This window comes from Coloeus monedula (assembly GCF_965178545.1).
Source record: "Coloeus monedula genome assembly, chromosome: 30".
Lineage (NCBI taxonomy): Eukaryota > Metazoa > Chordata > Aves > Passeriformes > Corvidae > Coloeus > Coloeus monedula.
This window is the reverse complement of record NC_138810.1, coordinates 2,422,116-2,439,823: the sequence shown is the minus strand read 5'-3', so window position 1 is coordinate 2,439,823 and position 17,708 is coordinate 2,422,116. Positions and strand designations below refer to the sequence as shown.

Here is a 17,708-nt window from a genome sequence, read left to right as displayed (position 1 = left end):
GACCGCTCTGTGCCCATCTATAGCTAAAACATCCCCCGCGGGAAAGGGGCGTGGTCCCCCCAGCCCCGCCCCTCATGAATAATTAACACCCTCATTACCGCGCTGACGCAGCCGCGCGGTGACGCCCGAGCGCGCAGGAACGGACGGGAGCGGCCGCCGCCATGGTGGGCACGGGGCACCGGGCATCGGCACCGGGGGCGGGCACCGGGAACGGCCACCGGGAACGGCCACCGGCACCGGGACCCGCGGGCGGGGCGGGGGATGCGCGGGCGGGGCGGCGCGGGCGGGTCGGGGCGGGGGTCGCACCGAGGGGAGGTTGGGGCGGGGATGGGGCGGGGGGTACCGGGGGCACCGGGCGGACACCGAGCGCGGGAGGCCGCTCCATCCCCCGGGGATGCCGCCGCCGGTGCCGCCGCCGGTGCCCGCTGACCGCCGCGCTCTCCCCGCAGTGCGACTTCTCGGAGGAGCAGACCGCAGGTGAGTGACCGGCACCGGACATCGGGCACCGGGTACAGGGACCGGAGCCCCCCAAGCTCGGGGCACGGCGAAGGGACCCCTCCCGGCCCTGCCCCGCCGCCCCCGGCGCTTCCTGCGCGGCCCGGGCGGGGCCTTTCCCGGGGCAAAGTCCGGCCCGGGCGCGGCCGTTCGTACCGGGGGATGGGGGGGGTGCGGGGCCGGGGGTGTGCAGGATCGGGGGTGCGGAACCGGGTTCAGGACCGGGACAGGAACCGGGACAGGAACCGGGACCGGGGGGGTTCGGGCCCCTCCTGCGCAATTTGCCCTTTTATGGGCATGGCGCGCGCCGGCCGCGCATTCCTGCGGGGCGGGGCCGCCGGATTCCTGAGCGCTCCCGGTTCCCCGGGACCCGCCGGGCTCCTCCCGGTTCTTCGGGACCTTCCGGGCTCCTCCCGCTGCCCCGGGATCCGCCGGGCGCGGGCAGCATCCCCGAGGGCGGGGGCCCTACCTGCATCCCTGCCGGCGTCGGGTTCCACCGGGAAACCGGATCCCGCCGGGAAACCGGATCCCACCGGGAAACCGGATCCCGCCGGGGAGCGAAACCCGACCCGGGGCCGGAGGAGGGGCTGGGGTCTGGAGGGGTCCGAGTTGCGGGGTCCCGGGGATGCGGCTGTGGGGTCCCCGAGGTGTTGGGTGCCGGGGCTGCAGCGGGGTGGGAGGGCCGGCGGGGGTCCCGGTGTGTCGGGGGTCCCGGAGGAGCAGACACGGGGGTCCCGGTGCCCCGGGGGGTCCCGGCAGTGCTGACTCGGGGTTCTCGGTACATCGGGGGTCCTGGCGGTGCTGACGGGGGTCCCGCTGTACCCCAGCGGTCCCGGTGGCGCTGACACAGGGAGGGTCTCGGTGTCCCGGTGGTCCCACGCTGATCTGTGAGGGGGGTTCCCTGTGCCCCGGTGCTGACCCGGGGGTGATCCTGGTGGCCCAGTGGCCCCACACTGACCCAAGGGATGGTCCCCATGCCCTGGTGGTCCCAGCACTGGCCCAGGGAGGGTCCTGGTGGTCCCGCACTGACCCAGGGTGGTTTCCCGGTGCCCCTATGGCCCTGTGATGACCTGGGGGATCCTGGTGGTCCCGGTGCCCTGGTGGTCCCACGCTGACCCGGGGGGGTCCCGGTGCCCCTGTGACCCCACACTGACCCAGGGGGGTGTCCCCGTGCCCTGGTGGTCCCAGCACTGACCCAGGGAAGGTCCCAGTGGTCCCACACTGACCCAGGGAGGGTCTCGGTGCCCCTATGACCCCACACTGACCCAGGGGGTGCTCCCAGTGGTCCAGTGGCCCCGGCACTGACCCGAGGGGGGTTCCTGGTGCCCCTATGGCCCTGTGATGACCTGGGGGATCCTGGTGGTCTCAGTGCCCCTATGACCCCACACTGACCCAGGGGGGCTCCCAGTGCCCCTGTGACCCTGCACTGACCCAGGGGGGGTCCCAGTGCCCCTGTGACCCTGCACTGACCCGGGGGGGGGGGTCCCGGTGTCCCTGTGACCCCACACTGACCCGGGGGGGCTCTGGCAGAGTTCAAGGAGGCGTTCCAGCTCTTCGACCGCACGGGCGACGGGAAGATCCTGTACAGCCAATGCGGGGACGTGATGCGGGCGCTGGGCCAGAACCCCACCAACGCCGAGGTCATGAAGGTGCTGGGCAACCCCAAGAGCGATGGTGAGTGGGGGGGAACCCCCTCCCCTTCCCACCCCCCTTCAGGACCCCCCAGGACCCCCACCCACGCCCGTGTCTCGCAGAGATGAACGTGAAGACGCTGAGCTTCGAGCAGTTCCTGCCCATGATGCAGACGATCGCCAAGAACAAGGACCAGGGGTGCTTCGAGGACTACGTGGAGGGGCTGAGGGTCTTCGACAAGGAGGGCAACGGCACCGTCATGGGGGCCGAGATCCGCCACGTCCTCGTCACCCTGGGTGAGCCCCCTGCCGAGCCCCCCCAGATCCATGGGGTTTCCACCAGGGAAACGGGATCCGGCTGGGAAAGGAGAGGGGGGTCTGGAGGGGTTTGGGAATGGGAGGCCCTGAGATGCGGGATGTGGGGTCCCTGAGGTGTAGGGTTATGGGGGTGCAGCATTGGCAGGGGGTCCCAGTGGGTTGGGGGTCTCAGGGTGCTGAGATGGGGGTCCTGGAGGTACAGGAACAGGAGGGTCCCGGTGTCCTGGTGGTCCTGGAGGTGCTGACAGGGGGGTCTCGGTGCCCTGGGAGTCCTGGAGGTGCCCTGGGGGTCCTGGAGGTGCCCACGGGGGTCTCAGGGGTGCTGAGATGGGGGTCCTGAAGGCACAGGAACAAGAGGGTCCCGGTGTCCTGGTGGTCCTGGAGGTGCTGACAGGGGGGTCTCGGTGCCCTGGGGGTCTCAGGGGTGCTGAGATGGGGGTCCTGGAGGTACAGGAACAGGAGGGTCCTGGTGCATTGGGGAACCCAGAGGTGCTGACAGGGGGGGGGTCTCGGTGCCCTGGGGGTCCTGGAGGTGCCCATGGGGGTCTCAGGGTGCTGAGATGGGGGTCCTGGAGGCACAGGAACAAGAGGGTCCCAGTGTCCTGGTGGTCCTGGAGGCACTGACAGGGGGTCCAGATGTTCTGGGGGGTCTCAGTGCTGCTGACACAGGGGGGTCTCGGGGTCCTGGAGGTGCCTCTGCTGATGGCGGGGAGGGGGTCCCAGTGCCCTGAGGGTCCTGACGGTGCCAACACAAGGATCTGGTGCCCCAGGGGTCCCAGAGGGGGCCACATGGGGGTCCTGGTGGCACTAATGGGGGGGCTTTGAGGAGCCCCAAAGCCCAAGCAGCCCCCCCCAGCCAGCACCCCCGGCGTGTCCCCGCCGCAGCCGCAGGGTGACACCGATGTCCCGCAGGTGAGAAGATGACGGAGGAGGAGGTGGAGCAGCTCGTGGCTGGGCACGAGGACAGCAACGGCTGCATCAACTACGAAGGTGAGGGCTGGGGGTCCCGGGGGGGGGTCCCAGGGGTGTCGGGGGTCCCGGGGTTGTTGTGTGGGGGGGGGGGTCACCCGCGGCCCCGTTCCCTCCCTGACCATCACGTCTCGTTCCTTCCCCCCAGCCTTTGTGCGACACATCTTGTCAGGGTGACGCCGCAGGGGTAACGCCTCCCCCCGCCCCCTCCTCAGTTACTTCCAGTTGGTTTTTTTTTGTGTTTTGTTTTTTTTTTTTTTAATAATTTCCTTCCTTTTTTTTTTTTCCCTCCCATCTTGGTGTCTTTTTTTTTTTTATTAAAAAAAAAAAAAAAAAAAAAAGAGAAAAAAAAAAAAAAAAGGCTTCCCTGGTCCTGGTTTGCGCTCTCAACCCTGGTGCAGCCCCCCCTGCCCCCCCTGTGCCCCCCAAACCCCCGCATGCCCTTCTGCATGGAGCCCCCCCCTGCGTGCCGGGGCTGGTTTTGGGGGTGGGGGGCTGCAGGAGCCCCCTGCCCGCCCGCGGGGCTGCCGGGTCCTCCCTGCGCTCTTCAGCCGTTTTGACTTTGGTTTTCCTGCCTCTCTCCGGGATTCGGGGTTTTGAGGGGGGGGGGGCGCTGGCAGAGCCTTCCTCACCCCCTCCTCCTCTTTCTTCTCTTCACAGAGCTGGTCCGGATGGTGCTGAGCGGCTGAAGACCCCCCCCCCATCACTCTGTGTCCCCCCTCCTCACCCTGTGTCCCCCCCAATGTCCCCCCCATCATCCTGTGTCCCCCCCTCCTCATTCTGTGTCCCCGCCCCACCCTGTGTCCCCCCCCCGTGTCCCCCTCCCCATCCTGTGTCCCCTCCTCACTCGATTTTGTGCCTTTTCCCTCATTTTCCTGGCACCGCCACCACATCCCCCGATGTCCCCAACGCCCCCATAACCCCTCCCCTTCCCCCCCCCCCTCAGCCCCACCGGCTAAATTATTGCTCCACAGCATCAAATAAAGTTTCAGGACGGTCACTGTGTGTTCCCCCCCCTCCAGACAGACCCAGCACCACCAGGCTGCTTCTTCCCGCCCCGGGGACTTGGAATTTAATTTTTATTGGTTTTTTAAAAAAAGAAACGAACAGAAAAAACAAAAAAAACCAAACAAAACCAAAACAAAACCAAAAAAGGGGATGAGGAGAAGGAGCTGGGAGGAGGAAGGGGATTGGGGGGGGGTCGAGGGGGGTTTTTTTGGAGAGGGAGGAGGGGGAAATGCCCATGTGCCAGGTGGGATCGGAGCTGTCTCATAAATAACCGGGGGGAGCAGGGGCCCGGCCCCCCCCGGGAGACCAACACTTAAATAAAATCCGGGACAATCATAAAAAAATACCAAAGCTGGGGGTGGAGGAAGGGAGGGAGGAGGGGTTGAGGTGATGTTGGGAGGAAGAGGAGGAGGAGGAGGAGGGAAAGGGTCCTTTGAGGCGCCTTTTTGGGGGCGGGAGGGGCCGGTCTGGGGGGGGCTGCGGCATCCGGGGCTCACTGCGTGGGGGGCACGGGGGTGGCCGTGCTGGGGGTGGGCGCGATGGGGTCCGGCTGCAGGGGGGGACCTTGATCTGTGCGGAGAGAACACAACAAAGAGAGGGGGAGAAACGGGGTCACACGTGGGGCTGCGGTGGGGGGGGGTGTGTGGGGGCACAGGCGAGCGCTGACCCCCCCCCCTTTCCCCCTCCCTGTCCACCCCCATCCTCCCCCCATCTCCACGCGTCGCGCCCAAAATTTCTCACCTGCGAGGAGGCCGGGGTTGGGAAGGAGGCTTCCCTGCACGGCGGCCACGATGGCGGGGCTGTGCGCGGCGGCCGAGCCCCCCGCCAGCGGCGGCAGGGCCAGGCCGGCTGGGTGGGAGTTGGGGGGCAGCCCCCCCACCCCCGGCATGCTGCTGGCCAGGGCCCCATGCAGCGGGAGGGGGGCCGGGTTAGCGGGGAAGGGCTCGCACGGGGGGTTAGCCATGCTCGGGGCCAGGGCGGGCGCGGGCAAGCCGAAGGGCAGGGCCGCGGGGGCATTACCGGGCACGGCGGGGTGGCCGCTGCTGCTGCTGCTGCCGCTGCTGCCGCCGCCGAGGGTCCCCGCCAGGCTCTGGGACGGTGGCGGCTGCTGCCCGGGGAACGGCGCCGGGGCTGCGGGGAAGAGGGGGAGAGAGTGGTGGTGAGACCCTGACCCCGCTGCTGCCATCCCAAAGCCTTATCCGGGCACCCCAAAGCCTTATCCGGGCACCCAGGGCTCAGAGCTGGGGATGTGGGGGAGAGCAACTGGGAGACCCCCACCCTTATGCAGCTACTGCTCGATGGGGGGGCTGCAGGGAGTGTCAGAGACCACCCGTGAGACCCCCACCCACTCACCCACCACTCAATGCTGGGGCTGGGGGGAGAGCACCCCTGAGACCCCCACCCACTCACCCACCCCTCAGAGTGGGGCTGGGGAGAGGCGGAGAGCACCCCTGAGACCCCCACCCACTCACCCACCCCTCAGAGTGGGGCTGGGGAGAGAGGGGGAGAGCACCCCTGAGACCCCCCGCCCTCAACCCTGAGCATCAGGGAGAGCAACAGTGGCAGACCCCGCTGTGAGACCCCCACCCACTCACCCACCCTACCCCTTGGTGCTGGGGTGCGGGGAGAGAGGCAGAGAACACGCCTGGGACCCCCACCCTCCTCCACCCACCCCTCAGCGCCAGGGCTGAAACCCAGCAGGCGAGACCCCCACCCAAACCCCCTCAGCACTGAGCCTGCGGGGAGGGGGTGTCAGTGACGAGACCCCTCCAGTGACCCCCCCCAGCCACTCCCCCAGCCCTTGGCAGCAGGGAGAGCATCAGTGAGACCCCCACCCCCCAAACCCTCAGCATCAGGACGGGACGATTTGAGGGGACCCTACTCCCCAAAACCCCCTTGGGGCCGGGACTGTGGGGAACCACACCCTGCGACTCCTCAGCACCGCGGGGACACTGCCAGACCCCCCCCCCCCCCACCTTGTCCCCCCCTCCAAGCCCTCGAGCCCCCGACTGACCGTGCGGGACAGCCGGGGCTCCCGGGGGCGGCGGCGGCTGCGGCGGGGGTGCCCCGGGCAGGGGCTGCCCCACGGGCTCGGCGGGGCCCACCATGGCGGGGGCGGGCGGCGCGGCCAGCGGGTGGGCGGCGGGGGCCAGGGGGGCACCGGCGGCGGGCAGGGGCTGTGCCCCCGGGGGCAGCGGGGGCTGCTGCTGCTGCTGCTGCTGCTGCAGGTGCTGGAAGTGCTGCTGCCGGGCGCGCATCTCCGCGTACTTGAGCTGCTCCATGTGGAACGCCTGGCGGTCGGCCAGCAGCTGCTGCCGCTGGTATTCCAGCTGGAGGAGGCGGGGGGGGGACACCAGGAGGGGTCAGCTGGGTAGGGAAAGGGGGGTGTGGGGCAGGGGACAAACAGCTGCCACCATCCCCGGGCACTCACGGCCTCGCGCTCGCGGTCCATGATGGTCTCCAGCTCCTCGAAGTGCCGCAGTTTGATCTCCAGCTTCTTCATCTGCGTCTCCACCAGCAGCGCCACCAGGGATTTGATCTTCCGCTCCTCTACGGCTGCCAGGTGCTGCGAGGGGACAATGGGGGGGTCAGAGCTGGCACTTGGGGTGTTCCCCTCCCTGCCCAAACCCCAGCCCAGACCCCCAGGCCTCACCTTGGCCTTCACGGCAGCGGCGGCCAGCGCGGCGGCGGCGGCCGTGGACAGGTTCCCCTCGCCGATGTCCCGCTCCACCTTGGCCTTGCGCTCGGCCTCAGGCTCCGGGGGCTCCTTGGGTGCCTCGTCAGGCCCTTCCTTCACCTCCTTCTCCTTCTCGGGCTCCCCTGTGGCCATGTGGGGCCGTGTCAGCCATGCCTGGGGGGGTTCAGTGTCCCCCCAGCCACGCCGGGTCCCCGCTCACCTGCGCCGTCACCGTCACCCTTATCGGGCTCCTTCTCGCCCTCCGCCTCCTTCCCCTTCTCCTCCTCCTTCTTGGGCATTTCCCCGGGTTTCTCCTTGGCCTCCTCCTCGGCAGTGCCATCCCTGGGCTCCTGGGGAGGGACCGGCTCCGTGGGCACCCAAATCCTGCCCCGTTTGCCCCCCAGACCCCTCCCCAGACCCCCGTTACCTTTGCCTCCTTCTTCTCCTCAGCCGGCTGCGCCTCTGCCCGCGCCTCCTCGGCCCCGCTCTCCTCTGGGGACACAAAGCCGGGTTCAGACCCCAATGCCAGCCCCACCCAGGACCCCGTGAGCCCCTGCCTGGCCCCCGAGCCCCGCTGACCGATGCGTTCGGGCTCGTCCGAGGTGGTGCCGGCGATGCCGCTGCTCTCCAGCCCGAAGGCGGGGTCGGCCTTGCCCGTCACCTTGGCCGCCTCCTCCACCTTGCGCACGTGGGCCTCCACCAGCGCCGTGGGCACCTCCTCCTTCATCTTGGAGAATTCCTCTGCGGGCAGAATTCCTCAGTGGGACCCCCAGAGCGATCCCAGAGCCCCTCGGAGCCAACTCCATATCCCCCAGCCCCGCACATCCCGTGGGGGGCTCATCCCGGCCCCTCCGGGCTCGTCCTGGCTCTCCACAGGACTGGCTGGCTATGGAATGTTCTGGAGGGCTCATCCCATCTCCCTGGGAGTCATCCCATGTCCCCAGAGGAATCTCCACAGGACTTGGTCGTTTCCCCCATGTTCCTCATCCCATCTCCTCATCAGACTCATCCCATTTCCCTGTAGGACATCCTATAGGAATCCTCCCTCTCCCTGTGATCCCTGTCCCTATAGGACTCCTCCCTCTCCCTGTGATCCCTGTCCCTCCCCCTATAGGAATCCTCCCTCTCCCGGTGATCCCTGTCCCTATAGGACCCCTCCCTCTCCCCGAGATCCCTGTGATCCCTCTCCCTATAGGACTCCTCCCTCTTCCCGAGATCCCTGTCCCTGTCCCTATAGGACTCCTCCTTCTCCCTGTGATCCCTGTCCCTCTCCCTATAGGACTCAGCCCTCCCTGTGATCTCTGTCCCTATAGGACTCAGCCCTCTCCCTGTGATCCCTGTCCCTCTCCCCACACCCCCTGTCCCCCTAGACCCCTCCATCCCCCTCCGCCTCACCCAGAGCCGACTTGGCTGCGGCCGAGGCCACGCGCGGATCCACCACAGAGGCCAGGAAGGCCACGGTGCTCATGACGGGGTTGCCCGACTGGCTGAAGGGGATGGGCTGGTAGGCCAGGGGCCCCAGCGACGCCTCCGAGTCCTCCAGGTAGGGATCCTCGATGGGCAGCCGCAGGAAGTGCAGGATGCACTCGTCCTGCGTCCGGCTGCCCACGTGCTCCGACACCTTGTTCCAGTCGTCCTTGTACATCTCCAGGGCCTGCAGGGCGGGGTCAGCGGGGTCAGCTCTGTCCCCCTGTCCCCACATCCCTGGCCCCACATCCGCTCAGGCCTCCACGCACCTCCAGCAGCAGCAGCGTCTCCTGCTCCGTCCACTCCCGCGTGGCGCTGGCGGCGGCTTTGCTCTGCGGGGAGAAATCGGGGGTGAGGGGCAGCGGGCGAGGGGCCGGGGCCGGGCCAGGGGGATGGTGCCCACCTTGGAGGGGACGTTCTTCTTGGTGTACATGTCGGTGCGGAGGCCAAAGTTCTGCATGTCCGCCGGCTTCTCCTTGCCCTTGTCCGGGAAGTTCAGCATCTGCTGCGAGGCCGAGGTCGGCTGCTGCGGGGGGAGAGGGGACACGCTGGGCCGGGGCTGCAGGGCTGGACATCGGGGTGGTCACTCCCTCCATCCATCCATCCATCCATCCTTCCCTCCATCCATCCATCCATCCATCCATCCATCCATCCATCCATCCATCCATCCATCCATCCCGGAGAAGCCTTCGTGTCACGGTGTCCCCCTCACGGTGTCCCCCCCGCGTCCCTGCTCCCCGGGGCAGGGCGGCATGCGAGGGGGAGGAGGGAAGGAGCCTTCCTCGGCCAGCGGCGGGGGGCACGGACCCCCAAGGAGCCGCCTACCAGCTCCGGCTTGCCCTTCACCGTCTCGCTGACCAGCTCCTCCATCTCTTTGCTCTTGCGGCCCGTCTTGGCGTCGCCGTCGCTCTGCCGGCCCTGAGGCACGGATCGAAGCTGTGCATCCCCCACCCCCCGCCCCACCCCGCGCCCGGCCCCCGCGGGGACCGGGGGGCGGCAGGGGGGGGTCGCGGTTGGGCCCCCGGCACCCACCTGGGGCGTCTTGGGCTGCAGGGGCACCAGCCCCGAGGGCGTGTCGGCCAGCACGTGGAAGTGTGAGGTGGGCGGGGGGCCCATGGGCGTGGGCCGGCTCTCGGCGTCCACCTGGTAGTTGATGAGGCCCCACTGCTCCAGGAAGGCGTGGACCCTGTGGAGGGACGGGGTCAGAGCCCGCCGGACGCGGCCCTGGGCAGCGGGGTGTGGCACTGAGCACCCCTGTGCCAACGGTACTGGACACCCACCAGTGCCACAGTGCCAACTGACCACTTTGTCCCACTGGTGTTGGACACCCAGCAGTGCCACGGTGACAACTGAGCACCCCTGTCCCACGGCACTGGACACCCACCAGTGCCACGGTGCCAACTGGTCACCTCATCCCACTGGTATTGGAAACCCACGGTGCCAACTGACCACCTCATCCCACTGGTATTGGAAACCCACCAGTGCCACGGTGACGACTGCCTCATCTCACTGGTATTGGAAACCCACCAGTGCCATGGTGCCAACTGACCACTTCATCCCACTGGTGTTGGACACCCAGCAGTGCCACAGTACCAACTGACCACCCCTGTCCCACGGCACTGGACACCCACCATTGCCACAGTACCAACTGACCACCCCTGTCCCACGGCACTGGACACCCACCAGTGCCACGGTGCCAACTGGCCACTTCGTCCCACTGGTACTGGACACCCACCAGTGCAACGGTGCCAACTGACTGCTTCATCCCACTGGTATTGGACACCCACGGTGCCAACTGACCACCTCATCCCACTGGTATTGGAAACCCACCAGTGCCACGGTGCCAACTGACCACTTTGTCCCACTGGTGTTGGACACCCAGCAGTGCCACGGTGCCAACTGACCACTTCATCCCACTGCTATTGGACACCCACCATTGCCACAGTACCAACTGACCACCCCTGTCCCACGGCACTGGACACCCACCAGTGCCACGGTGCCAACTGACCACTCAGCAGCGTACCCCACTGACCCTCCAGCAGCACTGAAGTGCCACACCGACCCTCTGCCAACACACCAGCCCCCACCAGCACCGGACCCCTGGCAGCAGCGGGGTGCCAACCCCCCGTGGGCAGCCCCCGGCCGGACGCACCGCATGATGGCACAGACGTCTCCGGCCAGGTTGCGGCGGCAGGCCGTGGAGGTCAGGTACTCCTGCGGGTTCAGCCGGTACGTGTCGATCATGAAGTTACGGTAGGCCAGGTATCTGTGGGCGGGCACAGGGAGGGGCTCAGCGCCGGGCACGGCCCCGGGAAGGGCTGAGGGAGGGGAGCTTTGGCCTCACATTTCGGGGGTCTTGGATTTGTTTTTGCCGTTGAAGAACTCGGGCAGGGCGCGGCGCTCGATGGCGTGGACGCTGCGGGAGGAGACGCTCGGGGAGGGCTCTGGGAGCAGCTTCCTCATCCTCAGGGGATGAAGGGCTCAGGAGCCCCCCGTGCCCACGCTGGCTGTACCTGTTGTAGTCGAACCAGGCGGCGTAGCTGGGGATGATGATGTGGTGGGTCTGCTCCGTCACGTTGTCCTCGTGCAGCTCGGGGTTCTTGGCCTGCTCCCCTTTGCTCCCGGTGCCGTTCTCCTCCTCGTCCTGCCCCCACAGCAGTGCCCCGTGGGCAAAGGGGAGCACCCTTCAGCGCCCTTCATCATCCTCACCCAGAGCAGGGTGAGAGCAGCAGCCCGGGGAAAAGGCACCAGGAACCCCAGGGGGAAGGGGAAGGGGAAGGGGAAGGGGAAGGGGAAGGGGAAGGGGAAGGGGAAGGGGAAGGGGAAGGGGGAAGGGGAAGGGGAAGGGGAAGGGGAAGGGTAAGAGGGAAGGGGAAGGGATGGAAGGGGAAGGGAAGGGAAGGGGAAGAGGGAAGAGGGAAGAGGGAAGAGGGAAGAGGGAAGAGGAAGAGGGAAGAGGGAAGGGGAAGAGGGAAGAGGGAAGAGAAGGGAAGGGGAAGGGGAAGGGGAAGGGGAAGGGGAAGGGGAAGGGGAAGGGGAAGGGGAAGGGGTCTTTTTGTGCCCAAAAAAGGGACAAGCAGTGAGGGATAAAGAGGTGCCCATCGAGCAAGGCGCCTCCCGTGCTCGCACCTTCCCAGCTGTCTCCATGCTCTCGTCTTCCTGCTCATCTGCAAGGGAGGACAGGGCTGGGTGTGGGCACTGCCAGCCCGGGGGTCCCGCGGCTCTGCCGTGGCTCCTCGGACTCACCCAGGTCTGTCATGGTGCCCCCCTTGACGGGCGCCGACTCCGAGTCCTTCTTGGTGTTGACTGTGGGGGGACAGCGGCGCTGAGCACCCCGGGGACGCCCCCCACCCCTCCCCAGGGTGATGGCTGCTGCCCCCCACGCTGACCTGTCTTGGGCAGGGTGACCTCCTCCACGTTGGGGACGGGCGAGGGCTCGTCCATGTCCTTGGTCAGGTCCTCCTGCTCCTCCTCGCGGTGCCCGCGCTTGGATTTGTTGTAAGGGGTGGAGGGTCTGCCAAGGGAGAGAGACCCCCTCAGTCACCACTGACCCCCAAGGCTGAGCCCCCCTCACCCCCAGACCCCTCCAGCTCACCCCTTCTTGGCGTTCTTCTTCTTGGCCTCAGGGGTGGGCGAGGGTGAGGGCGAGCGCTTCCTCTTCTTGTAGTTGCCCCCCTTCTTGTCCCGCCGGTCCGAGTCAGGGCTGTTCACCTGGGGGGGGAAGGGGGGCACCGTGGGCACCCAGCTGAGCAGGGCGAGACCCCCAGAACCCCCCACCACGAGGGGCTCCGAGCCTGCTCTGACCTCGTCCGTCAGCGTCTTGGCCGAGATTTTCTTCCTGCGGGTGACGGGGCTCTTCTCGTCCGTCACCTCATAGTCCTCCTCGTTCATCCACTCGTTGAAGGTGTCCGTGTCCAGGATCCACTTGGCATGGACCTGCCGGGCAGTGAGGTGGAGGTGTCAGGCCAGGGAGGGAGGCTGGGGGCTCCAGCTGCCCCCCCAAAAGCCTGGGGGTCCCCTCCCGGTACCTTCCGGGGCTTCTCGGGCGTTGGGGGATCCTCCACGGACGCCTCGATCTCGCTGGCCGGGATCCAGGTGTCGTAGCTGGGGTGGAGGACAGGGTCAGAGTGGCACCCGCAGCGATTTAGGGGGTGGTGGTGGTGGTGGTGGTGGGTATGGAGGGTGGGGGGTCCCGAAATCTTCATGCCCCCCTCACCTGTCGGGGTAGTACCCCCAGTGCAGCAGCACCTGCTTGTCGCGCTTCATGACGGGCCGGACCCACTCCTCTGCGGGACACACGGAGCTGAGCACGGATCCTCAGGATCCTCGGGGCCCCCAGGAGCCCCCCAGGACCCCCCCAAACCCCCCCCCCCCACCCCCTCCAGCACCCACCTTCCTCCAGGTTCCCGGGCACGGGGCAGACGATGTGGGATGCGTTGCTCTTGTCCTCGGTCACGGTGCCCTGCGACAGCCACGGGGGATGGATCCAGGGATAAATATCGGGATGAGCCAACCCCTGCCACGCCGTGCCCCCTCCAAGCCTGGCACTGCCACCCACCTGGTGCCTCTTAACGATGTCCTTGAGCTTCCCCAGCAGTTTGGGCTCGATCTCCTGGTGCAGGAAGATGTTGGGCCGAGCCAGGCAGTTGTTCTGGGGAAGGGGAGAGCGGAGCTGTGAGCTGGGGTGGGATGGGGGGGGGACACAGGGGAGTCCCGGGGAGGGGGAGGGAGGGGGGTCAGGGCTGTGGGGTCGTACCTGCACCAGGGATTTCTCGATGGTCATGAACATCTCCACGTTGCGGTCCATGCGCGAGGGATTCTGGAAATCGAAACGCCGCCTTATTGGAAGAAAAGAGCGACTCTCATGAAAGCCACAGCTCAGGTCTCCTCGTCAGCACCCCGAAATTTGGGGAGGGGATGGGGGGGGGGAGCCTGGACCCCATCAGGGTCTGTGGTGACACAGGGGGACACGTCCCAGCGCCTGTTTGCTCTGGAGGTGACAGCCCCACAACCACCCCACCTTGGGCACCCCCAGGCCACCCCGGAGTGTTCCCATGGAGGGGACCCCCACCCCTGCCCCACCCCCCCAGAACCCCCCAGAACCCCCACTCCGATGGGTGCAGGTGGGTGCTCACCATCCTTGGTCGCTCTTGAATTTATAGGCGGCTGCCAGGATGTGGCACAGGGCTCCCCCCGCCTTGAAATCCAGGAAGCATTTGATCTGCAACGGGAGAGGGGGGTCAGGGGGACAGGGACACCCCCTTGGTGGGGTGACACCGCCTCCTCAGGGTGCCATCCCCGTGTCTGGGTGCCATCCCCTTGTCAGGGTGACACTCCCTTATTGGGACACCATCCCCTTGTCAGGGTGACATCCCCATGTTTAGGTGACATCCCCTTGTCAGGGTGACATCCCCATGTTTAGGTGAGGTCTCCATGCCTGGGTGACACCCCCTCATGGGCTGCCACCCCCTTGCTAGGGTGACATCCCCATGCCTGAGTGACATCTCCATGTTTAGGTGACAACCCCTTGTCTGGGTGACAGCCCCTCCTCAGGGTGCCATCCCCACATCTGAGTGCCATCCCCTTGTCAGGGTGACACTCCCTTATTGGGACACCATCCCCTTGTCTGGGTGACATCCCCTTGTCTGGGTGACATCCCCATGTTTAGGTGACGTCCCCATGCCTGGGTGACATCCCCTCCTCAGAGTGACATCCCCCTGCCTGGGTGCCATCTCTTTACCAGGGTGCCATCCCCTCCCTGCGGTGACATCCCCTTGTCCAGTTGTCCCATCCTCACCTCAGGGTGCCATCCCGCCATCGGGTGCCCCCCCCTTGGCAGTGTCCCCCATCCCCAGGTGTGGCTTCCACCAGGATGCCATTCCCATCTCTGGGTGCCACCCCCTTGCCAGGGTCCCATCCCCTCTCCCAGGTGCCACCTCCTCGGGCTCTGTCCCCAGGAGAGGACACTGTCCCCAGGTTCTTTGGGGGTTGTCCCTGGGGCAGTGTCCCCTGGTGTTGGGTGCTGTCCCTTTTGGGACACTGCTCCTGGCCGGGCACTGGCCCTGCTGGGGACACCGGCCCCTGGTCCTTGGGGACAGCTGCCAGCAGGACGCTGTCCCAGGCTCCCCGGCACTGTCCCCAGCGCAGCAGGGGATGTCCCTGACCAGGGCACTGGCACTGGCTGCTGTCCATGGTCAGGTGCTGTCCCCGAGTCACCCGAAAGCTGAACGGTGTCACCAGGGCCATGGCCCCGAGGCTCTGCGTGCTGGCCCTGCTCGGGGTCGTGTCCCCAGCTCACTGGGGCTGTCCCCGCGTTATTGGGGTGCTGTCCCTGCTCGGGGCTTTGTCCCCAGGTCTTTGGGGACATTGGGGACATGTCCCCAGGGCTGTCCCCCCGTCTCTGGGGCACTGACCCTGCTCAGGACCTTGTCCCTGGTCATCATTGTCCTTGTCCCCTTTTCACCGGGGCTCTGCCCCAAGGTTTGGGGTGCTGGTCCTGCGTCTTTGGGATGCTGTCCCCACTCAGGCCTTGTCCCCGCCTCACTGGGACTCTGCCGCTGGGCGCTGTCCCCAAATACTGGGGTCCTGTTCCTGACTACTCAGATGCTGTTCCCACTCGAGACCTTATTCCCTGTTCTCTGGGGCCTTTTTTGGGGTCTCTGGGGCCCCTTTCCCACTCAGCTTTGTCCCCAGGTCTTTGGGGCGCTGCCTGTGGGTCACTGGGCCTTTGTCCCCGGGCCTTTAGGGCACTGTCCCTGCTCATCAGGGTCATCGGGGCCGTGTCCCCAGGTCACTGGGGTTCTGTCCCTGGGTACTGGGGCTCTGTCCCTGGACCTTTGGGGCTCTGTCCCTGCTCAGGGTCTTGTCCCTGGTCAACGGGACCCTGTCCCCTGGGTATTGAGGAGACATCCTGGCTACTGGGACGCTTCCCCTGGGTATTGGGGTGCTGTCCCCAATCAGGGCTTTGTCCCCTCTTCTTTGGGGCTTCTCCCCAGATCTCCAGGACCCCATCCCAGGGCCATCCCTGCGCCTTTGAGGCATCATCCCCGCTCAGAGCCTTGTTCCTGGCCATCAGGGCCATGTGCCCAGCTCACCGGTGCTGTCCCCGGGTATCAGGGTGCCACCCCCTGCTCTTTGGGGTGCTGTCCCCACGTCTTTGAGATGCTGTCCCCAGTCACGGCTTTGTCCCCCATTCTTCGGGGCTCTTCCCCAGACCATCCCAGGGCCACGAGGGTCCATCCCGGCACCTCTGGGGCACCGTCCCTGCTCTGAGCCTCGTGCCCAGGTCCCCGCGTGTCCCCCGCCCGCCCCGCCGGGACCCGGCCGCTGTGTCCCCGCGTCCCCCCGCGTCCCCCCGCGGCTCTCACCGGCAGCTTGGTGAGGGGCGCGTTGCTGACGTGCTTCCCGAACACCTCCTCCTGGAACTGCAGCAGCTGCACCACCAGGCTCGACAGCGATTTGTTGGTGGGGGGCTCGGCCTGGATGTACTGCGGGGCCGGGGGCTCAGCGCGGCCGCCGGGGCCGCTGAGGGGAGGGGGGGGCGCGATGGCGGCGGCGGCGGCGGCGGCGCCGTGACAGGCCGGGCCCGGCGGGGGCGGGGGGCGGCGGCGGCGGCGGCCCCGCGGTTCCGCGGACCTACCTTCTTGTAGTTCTTGCCGAGCCACAGCCGCACGTTGTCGAACTGGCTGACGGTGTCCGAGGCCTCGTAGTACTTGACGTTGGGGCCGCCGTCCTTCTTCCGCACCGCCATCTTGAGCGGGCCGGGCCGCGCCGCCGCCTCCGCCCGCCACTGCCGCCCCCTGCCGGCCCCGCGCCGCCACTGCCGCGCCCGCCGCCGCCGCCGCCTCCGGTCGCTGTTCCCGCTCCCGGCCGCTGGCCCCGATCGCGCTGGCCCCGCTGGCCCCGCCGCTCGCACCGGGCCCGCTCGCTCTTACGGCCCCGCTGCCCCCCTTGGTGCTCTCCCGTTCCCGCACTGCCGCTCCCGCCGCCCCCGCCGCCGCCCCCTGGCGGTGCCGCTCCCGCACTGCCGCCTCCGCCGCTCCCGCCGCTCCCCGTCCCGGTCGCTGGTCCCGATCTCGGTCCCGCACCGCCGCCTCCGCTGCCCCCGGTCGCTGTTCCTGGCCCCGGTCGCTGTTCCTGGCCCCGGTCGCTGTTCCCGGCCCCGCCGCCCCCGTTCTATCGCCCGCCGCCGGTCCCGCCGCGCCCGCCACCGCCTCCTGCTGGCCCCGCTCCCGCCGTTCCCGCCGACCCCGCCATCCCCCGGCGCTGTTCCCGGGCCCGGGCGCTGTTCCCGGCCCCGAGCTCCTGCTCCACCGCCCGCTGTTGGTCCCGCTGCCCCCGGGCGCCGTTCCCAGCCCCGCCGCCCTCAAGTGTGACAAGAGAGGCAGGACAAGGGGAAATGGGTTCAAATAGACGGAGATTGGGTTTAGATGGGACATCGGGAAAAAATCCCTCCCTGTGAGGGGTTGGAATGGATTTCCCAGAGCAGCTGTGGCTGCCCCATCCCTGGAAGTGTTCCAGGCCGGGTTGGACGGGGCTTGGAGCAGCCTGGGATAGGGGAAAGCGTCGCTGCCCAGGGCAGGGGTGGAACGGGAGGAGCCCCGGCGGGAGCCCCGGAGCGGCACCGGACACCGAGCACCGGGCGGGGCCGGCAGCGGCGGCAGCACCGGGTCTATACGGAGCGCGGCGGACGGAGGCGCGAGAGTCACGGTGGCCGAGTGGTTAAGGCGTTGGACTCGAAATCCAATGGGGTTTCCCCGCACAGGTTCGAATCCTGTCCGTGACGCCACGCTCACTTTTGCTGGGCGGGAGCAGACACCCGGCGGAGCTCCCTCGGTACCGGCGAACACTCCTTGCTCCTCCGGTACCGGCGAACACAGCCTGGCTCTGCGGTACCGGCTCTTTTACCGGCGGGAGCAGCAGGGAAAACACATCCTGTCTCTGCGGTACCGGCTCTTTTACCGGCGGGAGCAGCGGGGAAAACACACCCCCAGCCTCCGGTACCGGCTCTTTTACCGGCAGGAGCAGCAGGGAAAACACACCCTCAGCCTCCGGTACCGGCTCTTTTACCGGTGGGAGCAGCGGGGAAAACACACCCTCAGCCTCCGGTACCGGCTCTTTTACCGGCAGGAGCAGCGGGGAAA

The 17,708-nt window shown here is 67.6% G+C and overlaps 2 protein-coding genes across 5 annotated transcripts; one reads left to right on the top strand and one right to left on the bottom strand.

Annotated features, from left to right (window-relative positions):
* The first annotated feature begins 99 nt into the window (after nt 1-99).
* MYL6 (myosin light chain 6) lies at nt 100-4,388 on the top strand. Of its 2 annotated transcripts, XM_082299202.1 has the most exons (7): nt 100-164; nt 450-477; nt 2,026-2,169; nt 2,250-2,423; nt 3,357-3,434; nt 3,562-3,600; nt 4,074-4,388. In XM_082299202.1, exons 1-6 carry the CDS (start codon nt 162-164, stop codon nt 3,588-3,590), a joined length of 456 nt encoding a protein of 151 aa, XP_082155328.1. In that variant the 5' UTR covers nt 100-161; the 3' UTR covers nt 3,591-3,600; nt 4,074-4,388. The 2 variants fall into 2 exon arrangements, with proteins under 2 accessions (XP_082155328.1, XP_082155327.1); XM_082299201.1 differs by lacking the exon at nt 3,562-3,600 and having other exon boundaries at nt 4,074-4,384.
* Nucleotides 4,389-4,763: 375 nt separating this feature from the next.
* SMARCC2 (SWI/SNF related BAF chromatin remodeling complex subunit C2) lies at nt 4,764-16,332 on the bottom strand. Of its 3 annotated transcripts, none has more exons than XM_082299209.1 (28): nt 16,205-16,332; nt 15,933-16,052; nt 13,701-13,786; nt 13,322-13,403; nt 13,124-13,216; nt 12,958-13,027; nt 12,782-12,851; nt 12,594-12,669; nt 12,370-12,501; nt 12,161-12,276; nt 11,955-12,079; nt 11,812-11,871; nt 11,695-11,732; nt 11,079-11,209; nt 10,910-10,981; nt 10,718-10,831; nt 9,598-9,751; nt 9,391-9,483; nt 8,969-9,091; nt 8,835-8,897; nt 8,494-8,752; nt 7,526-7,839; nt 7,319-7,448; nt 7,075-7,241; nt 6,853-6,987; nt 6,436-6,751; nt 5,163-5,552; nt 4,764-4,991 (listed from the first exon to the last, which is right to left on the bottom strand). In XM_082299209.1, exons 1-28 carry the CDS (start codon nt 16,313-16,315, stop codon nt 4,915-4,917), a joined length of 3,717 nt encoding a protein of 1,238 aa, XP_082155335.1. In that variant the 5' UTR covers nt 16,316-16,332; the 3' UTR covers nt 4,764-4,914. The 3 variants fall into 3 exon arrangements, with proteins under 3 accessions (XP_082155335.1, XP_082155336.1, XP_082155337.1); XM_082299210.1 differs by having other exon boundaries at nt 5,442-5,552; XM_082299211.1 differs by lacking the exon at nt 9,391-9,483 and having other exon boundaries at nt 8,969-9,088.
* Nucleotides 16,333-17,708: the final 1,376 nt, after the last annotated feature.